The 12,922-nt window shown below is 41.7% G+C and overlaps 3 protein-coding genes and 1 long non-coding RNA gene across 7 annotated transcripts; 3 read left to right on the top strand and 1 right to left on the bottom strand.

Moving 5' to 3' along the window:
• The first annotated feature begins 55 nt into the window (after positions 1 to 55).
• Positions 56 to 825, top strand: LOC124199577 (UDP-N-acetylglucosamine transferase subunit ALG13 homolog). 2 transcript variants are annotated; one of them, XM_046595418.1, is made up of 2 exons: positions 56 to 321; positions 393 to 825. In XM_046595418.1, exons 1-2 carry the CDS (start codon positions 214 to 216, stop codon positions 804 to 806), a joined length of 522 nt encoding a protein of 173 aa, XP_046451374.1. In that variant the 5' UTR covers positions 56 to 213; the 3' UTR covers positions 807 to 825. The 2 variants fall into 2 exon arrangements, with proteins under 2 accessions (XP_046451374.1, XP_046451373.1); XM_046595417.1 differs by having other exon boundaries at positions 77 to 321; positions 387 to 825.
• LOC124199572 (scaffold attachment factor B2-like) lies at positions 804 to 8,368 on the bottom strand. Of its 3 annotated transcripts, XM_046595405.1 has the most exons (13): positions 8,085 to 8,368; positions 7,821 to 7,905; positions 7,478 to 7,755; positions 7,381 to 7,405; positions 6,771 to 7,044; positions 5,777 to 5,829; positions 3,903 to 4,024; positions 3,679 to 3,828; positions 2,944 to 3,372; positions 2,593 to 2,867; positions 1,797 to 2,243; positions 1,373 to 1,548; positions 804 to 1,296 (listed from the first exon to the last, which is right to left on the bottom strand). In XM_046595405.1, the coding sequence occupies exons 1-13, from the start codon at positions 8,214 to 8,216 to the stop codon at positions 887 to 889; spliced, it is 2,856 nt and encodes a 951-aa protein (XP_046451361.1). In that variant the 5' UTR covers positions 8,217 to 8,368; the 3' UTR covers positions 804 to 886. The 3 variants fall into 3 exon arrangements, with proteins under 3 accessions (XP_046451361.1, XP_046451362.1, XP_046451363.1); XM_046595406.1 differs by lacking the exons at positions 5,777 to 5,829; positions 6,771 to 7,044 and having other exon boundaries at positions 8,085 to 8,359; XM_046595407.1 differs by lacking the exons at positions 6,771 to 7,044; positions 7,381 to 7,405; positions 7,478 to 7,755; positions 7,821 to 7,905; positions 8,085 to 8,368 and adding an exon at positions 5,988 to 6,735.
• LOC124199579 lies at positions 3,356 to 7,464 on the top strand. Its single transcript, XR_006876882.1, has 2 exons — positions 3,356 to 3,492; positions 6,747 to 7,464. It is a non-coding gene; the product is annotated as an uncharacterized LOC124199579 (long non-coding RNA).
• A 171-nt stretch (positions 8,369 to 8,539) lies between the features above and the next one.
• On the top strand, positions 8,540 to 12,900 carry LOC124199570 (tetratricopeptide repeat protein 21B-like). The gene is made up of 5 exons (XM_046595404.1): positions 8,540 to 10,366; positions 10,431 to 10,713; positions 10,771 to 11,751; positions 11,817 to 12,140; positions 12,210 to 12,900. Exons 1-5 carry the CDS (start codon positions 8,685 to 8,687, stop codon positions 12,882 to 12,884), a joined length of 3,945 nt encoding a protein of 1,314 aa, XP_046451360.1. The 5' UTR covers positions 8,540 to 8,684; the 3' UTR covers positions 12,885 to 12,900.
• The last annotated feature ends 22 nt before the right edge of the window (positions 12,901 to 12,922 follow it).

Here is a 12,922-nt window from a genome sequence, read left to right on the forward strand (position 1 = left end):
GTAATTTTAGAGTTCATTCAATAATATTTAAAAAAATATGAACAAAACTGTCATCGTCTCTTTTCCTTTTGCCTGACTGGCTGACTGACATTCTGACAGATTAGTTATTCGTTTTTTTGAATAATAAATATCACAATTTCGTAAACAAGTTGAGAATTTTTTGTGGGGAATGTCCATAAGTGAACTGAAATACTAGTATTGCTGTCGTTCGAAATGAGTGTGACACATAAAGAATCGGGAAGTAAAATCGTTTTTGTTACTGTAGGGACTACCCAGTTTGACGAATTAATAACTCAAGTTTTGCATCCAAACACGTTAGAGGTATGTTCGATATTTACGTTGCATTACACATTTTTCCTAGTAAATAATAATGTATAAAATTTGAGCATCAGATTTTGGAAGATGATGGGTACACACATCTTGTTCTGCAAATTGGACTTGGTGTTGAACCTCCAATTCCTATTTCACGAAGAATACAAATATCTTGTTATCATTTTAAAGAAAACATTTCTTCTGATATGGAAAAAGCCTCCCTAATCATTTCACATGCTGGTGCTGGCAGTTGTCTTGAGGCCCTCAGTGTAGCAAAGCCATTAATTGTTGTGGTTAACCAGAAGCTGATGGGCAATCACCAGCTAGAACTTGCTGAGAAGTTACATTCTGAAGGACATGTTTATATGTGCTATCCAGAAACCTTAAAAACTACCATTGTTGATTTTAGAACTACTAAACTCCAGAAATTTCCTAGAAATAATCCAGTTGCATTCTCAGCCTACCTTGAAAAATTGATGGGATTTCAAAAATAAAGTTCAATTTGTGTATTGATTTCATACATTGTAAACGTCTAAGTTGAAAAAAAAAAACGGTTGGATATGATGCGATAAAGTTAGTGTCGCGAATAACGATCTGCCGAATAGCCAACGGATCCAGACTGCCCGATAACAGGGTTGTTAAGACTCCCTATGTTTCCTGTCGCTGGATTATATTGCGCGGATCCACTAAGAGGGGGAGCTGATCCAGTCCAGTTGTTATTAAATGATCCAGACGACGCCATTGACCTTCCGACAGGCATTAACGAGGATGACGATGCGCTCCAGCGATCTTGTTGCGTACTTCCGTTGCCAGACCAGCTGGTGTTAGAAGACAATCCAACTCCATTGCCCAGCATGGTATTACCGCTTCCATTGGAACCGTAATTAGTTTTTGAACTTCCAACTCCTCCGCTTGATACGGGGGCATTCGCACTGGAAGGGCCTCGCTGCCAGGGCTCAGACACTCTCTCATTGTAACGGTGATCTATTCGAACAAAAGAGAAAACCACAAAATAGTAATTAATATATGATCGCAACCGCACTTTCCATCCGGCTTTTACCTTTCCCACGTGAGTCGTTGGCATATCGATCACGATGATCTCTCTCCGGCATGCGGTTGTTCCGTATCGGTTCAGTTGCACTTCCCCTGCCTACTCCTCGATCACGCGGACGCTCTCTTTCCCGCTCCCTGTCACGATCTGAAAAACCTTCTCGGCTTCGGCTCCCGCGATCGTATCTATAATTTTAAAAAGTAATTAGGTTAAGTACATTAATCCAGAAAGAAAAATTTTGGATAATGATTAACAAGGATTGTCACGATTTGAATGACTTTCCTGTTAAAATTTGTTACAGGCTAGGAATAAAATCGTTTTCAATTTAGCGAGCTGATAAATGGCACTGCCTCCACATAAGTAAAGCAGCACTGAGTGCAGCTGCATTTTTAAATTAAATATAAGAAGATTCACACATTTAGTAGTTACATACCTCTCATCACGTCCCCTGTCAACGACCCGTCTGTCATCCAAGCGATCACGAGGAAGGGGAGGTGGTGACGGCGGTGGGAGTCGAGTGTCTCTGCGAACACTTGATATTTCTTGGACTACGCGTCGTGTAATGACAGCCGCTCCGGCAGTTGCAGAAACAGATGACGGGGGTGGACGTTCGAAGCGGCGGGCGTGGTTGTCGTAACCGCCGCGAACCGGTTCAGATACCTTTGAACCGCGATAATCAGCATTCAGGGAGGCAGAACCCGATCCAAAATGTCCGCCACTTCCAGCGTTGCTACCCTTGGGATCAACAAAGCGTGATGATGGATCGAATCGCATCGACCCTTCCATCGATAGGCGTTTACGATCGACAAAATACCCATCACGATCATTGGGTGCTGTCCTTTTAGTAGCGCGCCTTACTTCTTCTATCTTGGCAAGAGACCTGAAAAAACAAAAATGTTAACAATCGAGACGGAATAGACTCAACTGTAAGAACTTCTACTAAAATATGTTCATCTCCTATCCTAAGGTAAGCAAGTCTAGTTATCAAACTTCATCCTTTGGCAAGGGAGACAATCTCTTTTAATATTGCACTGTGAATGGTTGAATTCGACCATGAGACATCGAAACAATCGTTAAATTCACGATGCTGAACGGAATGGTTCATTATCCTTTTTAAAGTTCGACGAACGAACGTGGGAAGCGGCTTCCGTAAGGCGTGGCGCATTAAAGGTTTCCTCCCGCGGATAAGCCTATCTATTTTGTGTGATGAAGGGCAAGTAGAATTATACCTGGCTTGTCGACGCTTCAGCTCTTCTCGTTCAGCTTCTATTTTCTCCCTTTCGAGGCGCTGCTGTTCCCGTTCAAGGCGTAATATTTCGGCTTTCTCGCGCTCCAACCTCTCCCTTTCGATACGAAGCCGCTCTCGCTCTTTTTCCAGTCGGATCGCCTCCTCGCGCTGCTTTCGCTCGAACTCACGCATTCGCGCAATCTCTTCTCGACGACGGCGTTCAGACTCGCGTTCCAACCGCTCACGTTCTCGAATCCGCTGCTTCTCACGTTCCTCCTTTTTTTCATAATATGGATGGATGTCATTGCTTTTCTTATTCCACCATCGACCGTTTCTTTAAAACTGCAAATACCCGAATATGCTGGAAGGTCAAGACTTGTTGACGTGGCCGATGAGGAGATGGGGGTCGGCGAGGTCGATCTTTCCTCTCACGTTCCATCCGTTCACGGTTGACTCGTTCCCTATTTTCCCGCTGCTGCTGAGCCGACGAGACGACCACCATTTTGCCATCTTTGTCTCCTCCTTGAGTTGTCGATTTCTCTTCCTCCTTTTCTTTTGTATTTCCTGCGACGGACGTGTCCCCGGTCGTGGCGGATGTAGCAACTTCCGGTGTCGTTACTTCGCCTTTCTTAGCGAGGGGCGACGAATCAGCTACCGTTTCATCAGTTTTGTCGGCACTCTTTTTTTCAGGGACTTCATCTTCGGTTCCAGCAGAGGCCAAATTTTTTGAATCAGAAGATTTGATGACATCAGCCTTACGCGGTCCATTTTCTCCTGTGGTCTGATGATTCAGAGTTCAGCACGAAAGTTGGAGGTTAGAAGGTGTGATGAATCACAACGTGAGACAGAAATAAACTAAAATAATTAAAGCTAAAGAGAAATGTGCTTCTCCTATCCTAAGGTAAGCAAGTTTAGTTATCTAACTTCATCCTTTGGCAAGGGAGAAATGATTATGTTGCATGTCATGTCGTCAACGAACCGACCACAATTCCATCGATCGTTTACTTTAAGACATCATGCGGTTTCCTCTGTCTAGTTTAAGGGTCCCACGAGTAAACAATCCATAAAATTTACGAACGCTTCTTACCCGCTCTACGGAAATCATCCGACCGTGGATCTCTGTGCGATGGAGGTACTGAATGCACTTGGATGCATCTTCACTAGTAGCCATGGTTATGTATCCGAAGCACCGTACACCTGGAGTTCGAGCGTAAGTGACTATTTTGGCTCCCATGACCTGAAGAGAAAAAAAAAAGGGCATATTAATATTACACAATTCACCCACATCACACGTCATGAAGTGGTACGTACTTTTCCAAATTTAGAGAAATGATGTTTTAGATCCGTGGCGCGGGTCGATGTCGACAACCCACTCACCCACAAGTTACGACTACCGCCATTACTGCTAGAACCTCCTACGGTTTTCTTCTTATCTGTTTTGAAAATAGAGAGAATTTTTTCTTCATTCATCCATTTCAAAGGATCAAGCTAACATAATTGAGCGTTCGGTGAAATACTACTAGTGAGACAGCATATTTAGATTTTATCATACAGTCATGTGATAAAGCACTCACATACAACACAGTGACGCTTTGAGTGATTTTGAGAAAAAAAATAATAAACTTATTCCCATTGCCCTTCAGCATTAAGTGCGCTTCTCAGGATACGCAGCAACAAGTGGGACATGACGTTGGGTTAGACACACACAACCCACTCACTTGTCTGCTCAGAGACACGGTTCACACCAAAAAAAAACTCCGGTGATAAATAAACAAATATGGCACAGTCGAAGAAAAACCCCCGGGGCTAAAGAGAGAAGAGCCAACTAGCTAGCGTTACCACCACACGGCTAAGTTACGAACTTGGTTAGTATCTCCGAAAAATTTCACCACGGGGAATGCGAGATGGCACGACGGATACCCTACTCCCACCGTGAGTTATTTTCGCCATGTGATGCGGCTAAAGGGTCAAGAGAAAACCCTAAAAGGGAAAGGTAAGACAACTTGTGCCATCAAAACTTCCTAAAAAGAATGAAAAGAATGGAGAGAAGGAAAAAAAAAACTTTCTATCCCTCTGCCGATTCATCCTCGCACGGTGGAAGAATTTCTTGGCCATACACAACAGTAGAACAAAAGGCACGTCCCACTTTGGCACAAAAACACAAAAAAACTCAGCCCTCATGCACTGAATTGTATGGCGACATTTTCTAATTAAAGCCTACCAGGAAACCAAAATTTGCTTTTGTGCTGCGGACAATGTAACAGCGATGAAGGCACCCGCAAGTTTGCGTGAGTAGTGGAAACAAGTAATTCAGATCTCAGAACGCATTAGAGCAAATCGAGGTAGGCGGGTATTTCTACTAGAGAAAATTACTAACGCTCAAGTCGTGATACAATGACAAGTCGTTGTCATGAACAAAACGCCACCACGAAGACATTTCACTCCACAGGCGCTTTCGTGAAATCTTCTTATCTTCGACGAGTCGAGAAACACAGATTAAACCTAACAATAAATAAAAAGCTTGGCGCAAACACATTTAACCGTGTTCTAGCCCGACGCAGCATTCCTTTTGTCAACAAATATTCTTTTACATCCCGAGACAAAAAGAAGTGAAAATCCCCGAGTCAACATCAAGAAATTGTTAAAGGAGCGCCGAGTGGAATGACCCATAACTGTTCTTTTCTTTTCCCCCTTCCCAATATTTAAATTATTCTTTGTCAGCAACAGGAGTAGATAGTACAGGTACACCTACTATCAACTAGGTATATAAATTATTCACAAGGAAAACCAAAAACAAGTTTCTACCTCCCCCCTACCTTCCAGTAAACAACTTCCTCTGTCATCTGAAGGAAGTTATTACAGTCGACAGTCCTCTCAACTCAACAAAAAATCAAGTCACGCACCAATCAAGAACACAACCTCATAAAAAGAAACGGAGCTTTTTTAACGTGAAATAAATTACATCCTAACAATAGAGCTGCAGAAGCTATCTATCCCATAACGCATTGTTTGAATTTGAGCATCTGATAAGAAAATGGAAAGAACGCATCGTGAGCGGCAACCATCGATCTAATCTAACTAAAAATGCTGTCTCTAAAGAAAGCCGACAAGCTTTCCACTATTTTATGTAAAACCAGCTTCTACTATCTTAAATTAAATGATCGGAAAACGTAATAGTGACTCACCTCTGTCATCTTTGGAGGCCGTTTTCATCCCATCTTTAACGCCGATCGAACTACTGTTAAGGGAAAAACATAAACGTCAGAAATGCAAAATAAAATTTTTGCCTATTAACGAAATAATTAACACGACGAGGACCATAACGAGAGGCGTTTAAGCATTATTGAAACAGCGGAAGTATGTCTTAGTTATGTTTGTTCCACTACAGCCTCTTACCGTGGGCAGTCACTTATTGTACTATTGGTCGAAAAAGGCTTGGATTGATTCAGTGAATGACAGTTGTCAAGATCTAACTCGTTGCGGGTTAAACGATAAAGGGCGGCGAATGTCTGTAGGCCCAATAATGGAAAACGATGAAGCCGAGCGGCAAGTTTGCACAGTAGGACGTGATTCAAAGATGGTCTGTCTGAGGATGCAGGAACATTCCGAACTTCAAGCAGCTCTTTTTTGACGGCAAGTTGCAGGTTCCGAGAGGCTCCTGCGTTGAATGCGGTGAGGCACACCATCCTCGGAAGATCAAAACCCAGGCCTGCTTGGATCCACACGCGATTACGTCTTCGAAGTCAGTCCAGGAACATAACACACGTTCACTCCAAACGACGGGCGGCGATAGACTGAGTTTCGTAAGTTGACCGTGTACACTCTTTGTTGGTTCCGACTACCGCCTCCGGGTATGGAAATGGGACTTTTTACTGGCGCATTTGTCTTGAAGATAGACGGAGGGGGGAATGAGCGTGCGTCGAAGCATAAGAACGACCAATAAGACCAAATATTGATTGAAAAAAGGCTGAGCAGATAATTTTGTAGGGAGTGCCCATTCCAAATATCAAAAGACTTACGCAGGGGAGTGATTTCTTAATACTCACTGAACTTAACGAATGAAAAATGATTGTGAGAGGGATTTGGTAAATGGGTATGATGTTGCTTTCTGACGAGGTACTCTTTCGATTTTTTTTTTGTTTCAATTATATCCAGCCACAATGGTGAGGCACCACCAACCTCTTCGCTTTCTCTCCAGATGAAGCCGACGAAGCGATGCTGTCCAACGTTGCTCCAGTGCTGTTGCTTTCCTTGCCATCTTCATCTGCTTCATGGTCCCCATTGCTGTCACCACAGGTCGCCGAGCTCGTTTTGCCGATTTCCAATTCATCTCCACCGCCGGACGCCAATGTTGATGTCTCTCCCGATGAACCCACGCCGACCGTTTGGCTCTTTGGCAGCTGTTTCTCTTCACGTTGCTGCGGCTGATTTAATCCTCTCCTAGGTGGTTCGTCTACCGGAGGGAAGTGAATATAGCATAACGGAGTGAGCCTCGTTGGTCAGTCTCTCCATCTCGCGCGCCAAAGTAGACATGAAGACCAAAAGCTTTTTTTTTTTGCCGACAAGCCAATTTATGCTGTCAAATGATTAAATTGCTGCAAATGCTAAGACACGCCCAGAAACTTCTCGTCCAGGGCATGGACAGTTCCATTACTTGAAGAACGAACGCACAACCGTCAAGACTGTTAACGGTTATTGAACCACACAGACACACAATCACTCCTTATATTAAAAGCTGTCCCATTTAGAAGCTAATTTATTTGAATAAATGAAAAATACTATCTCTTACCTTTCTCCTTTGCATGACTCTCCTCCTAAAAAGTAAAAAGTACTTGTAAGCAAATGAAATAAGAATAAACGAATTAAAAATAAAGGTGAAACGTTACCTCTTCAAAATTCTCTTCATCTTCCACGTTGAGGTTGATGCAGTCTTCCACTACATCACCATTTTCTTGGTTAGCTGAAAATTCTATCTTGACGAGTTCTTGGGGTGGAGGCAGATCTGTGTTTGCTTCATTCACCTCAACACGCTCTGGTTCGTTGACATCATGAGTCCCTTTTTTACCATCAACCTCATCTTTCACATCTTCATCAAACTCATTAGCATTGGGAACATCAGCTGCATCAGTGGCACTTTCTAGATCGCTGACATCATGGTCTTGTCCTTACAAATAAAATACAATTAGTTCTACTCAACTGAATCTTTAAATTTCTACAGAAAATACTTACTTCCAATACTTGTTCTTTTGCCTGTTTTCTTTTCCAAGATTTCAAAAAAGTAGTCTTCAGGACTGTTTCCTTCATCAAGCACAGCCTGTCGAAAGTGTAAAAACCAAGATTTCATTACATTCAACATGTGACAATGTGAGGAATAACTGTAAGTCTGTGACATAGAATACATTCATCCAATCATACTTTCTCTACCACGAATAAATAACCGGAATTTCATACTTACACAAATTGTGAAATACACGTCAGCATTAAAAAACGTACCTTGGTCAGACGGTCGACTAATGTTGCTTTGACTCCTGTTTTGTCAAGATTTCTCTTTTCTAATTCGTTCTTCAAATCAACCACGCGAAGTTCTGGTATTTTACGTTTAACTGTCTCTGCACTTCCTGCCATTTTTAGAAATTTCTCAATGCTAATGTTTCATGTCACAACTCGACAGCAATTGCACAATCTGATTTAGCAACGAACTCGAACGTCTCAATGAAAGAATGCGCGAATGCGGCTTTCGACGTTAACGATTCATTGGAGCAATGGTTGCTCCTTCCGGAACATTGACAAATCTAATGAGAGATTTCGTGATATTTTTCAAATATACTTTTTAATATGATTTGAAAGTGATACTAATAAATTTTTAATTAAAATTTAAAATTTTCTTTGATTCAGAAATTCGATTATAGAACAATTTATTTTGGAATTAAAATGCAATGACGGAGAAAAACAAAAGAGCAACACTTGCCGTATTGTCATGGCAACTAAAGTTTGAAAACAAAGGCAAACCCGTTTGGTGTTCTTCGAGTTCTTCTTCGAGTGTGTAAATTGTATCAACTATATTAATTATAATATTATAATTTTCGTGAGGAAATGGAAGACAAGAACATGGAGGTGAAGATACACAGTTTATTCAGAGAGCAGTTGTATCATTCAGCAGCAGAAGCAACTAACTCGACTGACAATTCTGTCAATACTCTCAACAAATTTTACCAGGCACTTGCTTTGCTGTTTACTAATAAAGTCGAAGATGCTCTCAATTTACTAACTCCTTTGCAAGCGGATCCCCTTTTTAATTTAAGTGCTATTATAGCATCTCTCCATATTTACAAGCATTTCAAAAGCATAGATTCTGGTGAAACAATCACACAACTGGAAGCAGCTCTGAGAAGTGAGAGAAAAAAAGCCAGTGATAAATCCCTTTACTATGCTGCACTTTTCCTTCATTTGAACAATCGCCAGGAGAAAGCAAGAGAGTATGCTGATAGGGCGTTAAGCATTAATTCAGGCTCAAATAATATTGATGGTATTATTCTTAAAGGCTGGATTGAACTTTTATCTAATAGAGACAAGTCTAAAAAGAAAAATCCTTTGGAATATTTTGAATCAGCTATTTCAATTGATAGTCGTGCTATAGAAGCCTATCAAGGAAAAATTAGATACCTAATTCAGTCTGATAATGTTTCACAAGCTTTCCCCATTTTAAACCAAATGATCTCCAATTTCCCTAACAATCAAGAATTTCTAGTTGAGAAACTACGCGCTCATCTCGCTGCAAAAGACTGGGATGCTGTGGGTGACCTGACAAAGAAAATAAACAACGTCCCCAATCCGTTTATTGTAAAAATACTCGAGATACAGATATTAGCAACTATTTGTCATGACGGTAGTTTTGTGGACGCTACCCCCCTCTTAAAAAAACTTTTTGTGGCACTTGAGAAGTACGAACCGACTAATGGAGAGCTCTTCGTGAACTCAGCTAGGCTCTTCTCTAGAGTTTGTGGCAGGCACATTCCCATTCTGAACGAATGCCAAGTATTCGTTGAGAAAGCTATCAGATTGGATGAGAAAAATGTCAATTACCTTTTTGAATTGGCACAGCAACAAGTACTACAAGGTCGCTTCAAAGATGCTTTGTCTTCTCTTAAAAAGATTAGCCAATCGGGTGAAACATCAATCGAAGTTATGTTGCTCAAGATCCACTGTCTTTTGGATGATGAACAGTACGAGGCTGCACAGCAACAATTAAACATTGTCGAAGAATTACACGACAATGCTTCATCTCGTACCACCTTTTTGTTGGCCAAAGCCATGTTGTTGCGTCAGAGAGACCCAACCGAATCCCTTCATTTACTGAAACTTGCTTACCAGCTACAAGTAAAGAATGCTAGCTGTATTTCGTACGGTGTCGAGTACCTAAACAATTTAAATCCCGATTATTTACTCTCTGTTGCTGAAGAGTATTTTCAATATCATGGTCCCGAAGATTCACCACAGACCTTGCTTGAGTTGTCAGACATTTTGACTTGTGTAGTCCAGGCGTGTCCCGGTTTACTTCCCGCTCTGTATCGGTTAGCTAATGCAAATTTCATCGCTGGTGATTACCGAGCGGCCAGTGCTACTTTACACCACATTATTGATCATGTCGATCCAACCTATATTGAAGCTTATTTACTTATGGCCCAAATTGGTATCTATCAAAATAATCTTGCCCAGGCAGCCCAATATCTTGAAATGGGGCTGAGCTATAACTTTCACGTACGTGATCATCCAAGGTAATCCAAATCATTTTCGATTATTCTTTATTATATTAACACTTTGATTTTTTAAATACTATAGATACCACCTACTCTTAGCTAAAGTTCAACGCCTAAAGAAGGATACCGATGCTTGTCTTTCAAGCATTCGGATGGCAATGATTTTAAGTGGAATGAGACCATCAAGTGCGGGAATGAAACGTTCCAAATATCCGTTCAGTTTAGGAGAAAAGGCAGCCACCTATTTAGAGCTTTTTCACGTTTTAATGGATTCCAATCAGAAAGAAGACGCTGGCCAAGTCATTCAAGAAGCTTTACAGGAACTGAAAGGGACATCACAAGAAGGAGTTGTTATTTTAGCTCAGGTATGTACGAATTTAGACCTGATAATATTTGTAGGTACCACTATTCCTCTTGTTTAGGTTGACCACCTTCTTAACGAAGGTGATATTGATGGAGCTTTACTCAAACTGAAAGTTTTGCCAGACTCCCACCCTCAACACCTACAGGCCCGCGAGAAGATGGCTGATATCTACCTGCATCGACTACAAGATGAAGCGCTATACCTTCAATGTTACCGCGATATTGTACGTCAGCTACCAACCGTGCGCAATCTGACCTTGCTAGGTGATGCTCACTTGGCGCTGCATCAAGTGGACCAGGCCGTTTTAGCTTACGAAGATGCACTAAAACTTGAGCCGCGCAACTTTCAACTCGCTTCGAAAATAGGAGCAGCTTTAGTCCTGACTCACCAGTATACAAAAGCGCTGAATTATTTTAAGGATGCCTTGCGCAGCGATGATTCATCTTCTCACCCAGGATTGAGAATTGAGTACGCCACGCTTCTTACTCGTCTTGGACAGTTGGACAAAGCAGAAAAGATCATCAGCGAAGCTTTACTACCCAATATACAACAAGCTAGAGGAGATCCAGATAGACTAATGCAAGAAGTTAAACTCCTGCAACTACTTGCCAAAGTGCAAGAAAAGAGTGGAGACCAAGAAGAAGCTATTGCCTCACTGCGTAGATGCCAGAGCATTATTGGATCGTTAGTGAAAAAGGTTGATCAGTCTGATCATCTCATTGAGCAAAAGAAAATTGCGTCCACTATTTCCATTCAAATGGCTGGACACGCCCTATCGGTTGATCGTGATACAGACGCGGCCATCCGGCTTTATCGTGAGGCATTATCATACTCTCCAGATGATGTTCATTGCATGGCTCAATTGGCCAAAGTTTACTTGCAAACCAACGATGTAGAACACTGTCAGTACATGTGTAAGTCGTTGCTCAAAATCGATCGTGAAAATGATCAAGCTCAGATGATGGTAGCTCAGATCGCTCTTCGTAAAAATGACTTAGAAACCGCAACATTGCATTTCCGACAAGCTCTAGAACGACAAGTAAAACCAAAATGTTTTAATTAATCACCTCATTTTCCTCAATTTGACCCTATTTTCTTTTTTAGCCTTGCCATTACGAAATGTTGGGTCAGTTCATCGATGTCTGTCGGCGCCGTGGAAATATATCAGATGCAAATGTAACACTCCGTTCTGCCGAAGTAAACTCAGTTCACGGACAGAATGAACCAGGACTCAGCTATTGTAGAGGATTGTACGAATTCTATTCGGGACAATACAACGTTGCTCTGCTGGCTTTAAACCGAGCAAGAGGACATGCTGTTTGGGGCCAATATGCCATCCGAATCATGCTAGACATATGTTTGAATGGTGACAGCGAAACTCTGGAAAATGTCACTGATCTGGATTCTCAGTACGAAGTCCAAGACACGGTTTGTCTTATTGATTTTATTTATTACTTAAAATTTAGCTCATAAATATTACCTTTAAAAAAAAAACAGGAATTGATGGCACTGCACACGGCGGCTAAACTACTTCAAGAATTGTCTATGGTCGAAGGCGATGAATTGCAGACTCACGTATTGTACCCTAACCTATATTTGCTAGCGACGCGACAGAAGACGAATGTAGAACGCGCGTTGATAGACTTGACCACGTTTGCTACAAAAAGCAACCAGCAGGATAATCCAGGTGTGGTTTTTGGCATCGCTACCGCACATTTGCTGCTAAAACAGGCGCAACGTGCTCGAAATCAGCTCAAGCGCCTCATCAAAGCTCCGTGGACTTTAGAAGAGGGAGAATATTTGGAACGTTGTTGGCTTCTTCTCAGTGACATTTACATTCAAGCTGGTCAGAACAAAATGGAAGTGGCCAACGAACTACTCCGGCGCGTCCTCACCTACAATCGCTCTTGCGCAAAAGCTTATGAATACCTTGGATACATAATGGAGAAAGAACAATCATTCCGTGAAGCAGCTGGGCATTTTGAAAATGCATGGAAGATGTCTGATCAGAGTAATGGCATGGTAGGCTACAAACTGGCCTTGAGCTACCTTAAAGCTAAACAGTATACTGATGCTATCGACATCAGCCAGTCTGTGTTGACTAAATATCCTAATCATCCGCGTATTCGTAAGGATGTGCTGGAAAAAGCTATTGCGAATTTAAGATCTTAAAAACTTCCCTTTTTTTTTTAATAACGCTTGTGTATAAT

The sequence above is a fragment of the Daphnia pulex genome, chromosome 8 (genome assembly GCF_021134715.1).
Source record: "Daphnia pulex isolate KAP4 chromosome 8, ASM2113471v1".
Classification (NCBI taxonomy): Eukaryota; Metazoa; Arthropoda; class Branchiopoda; order Diplostraca; family Daphniidae; genus Daphnia; species Daphnia pulex.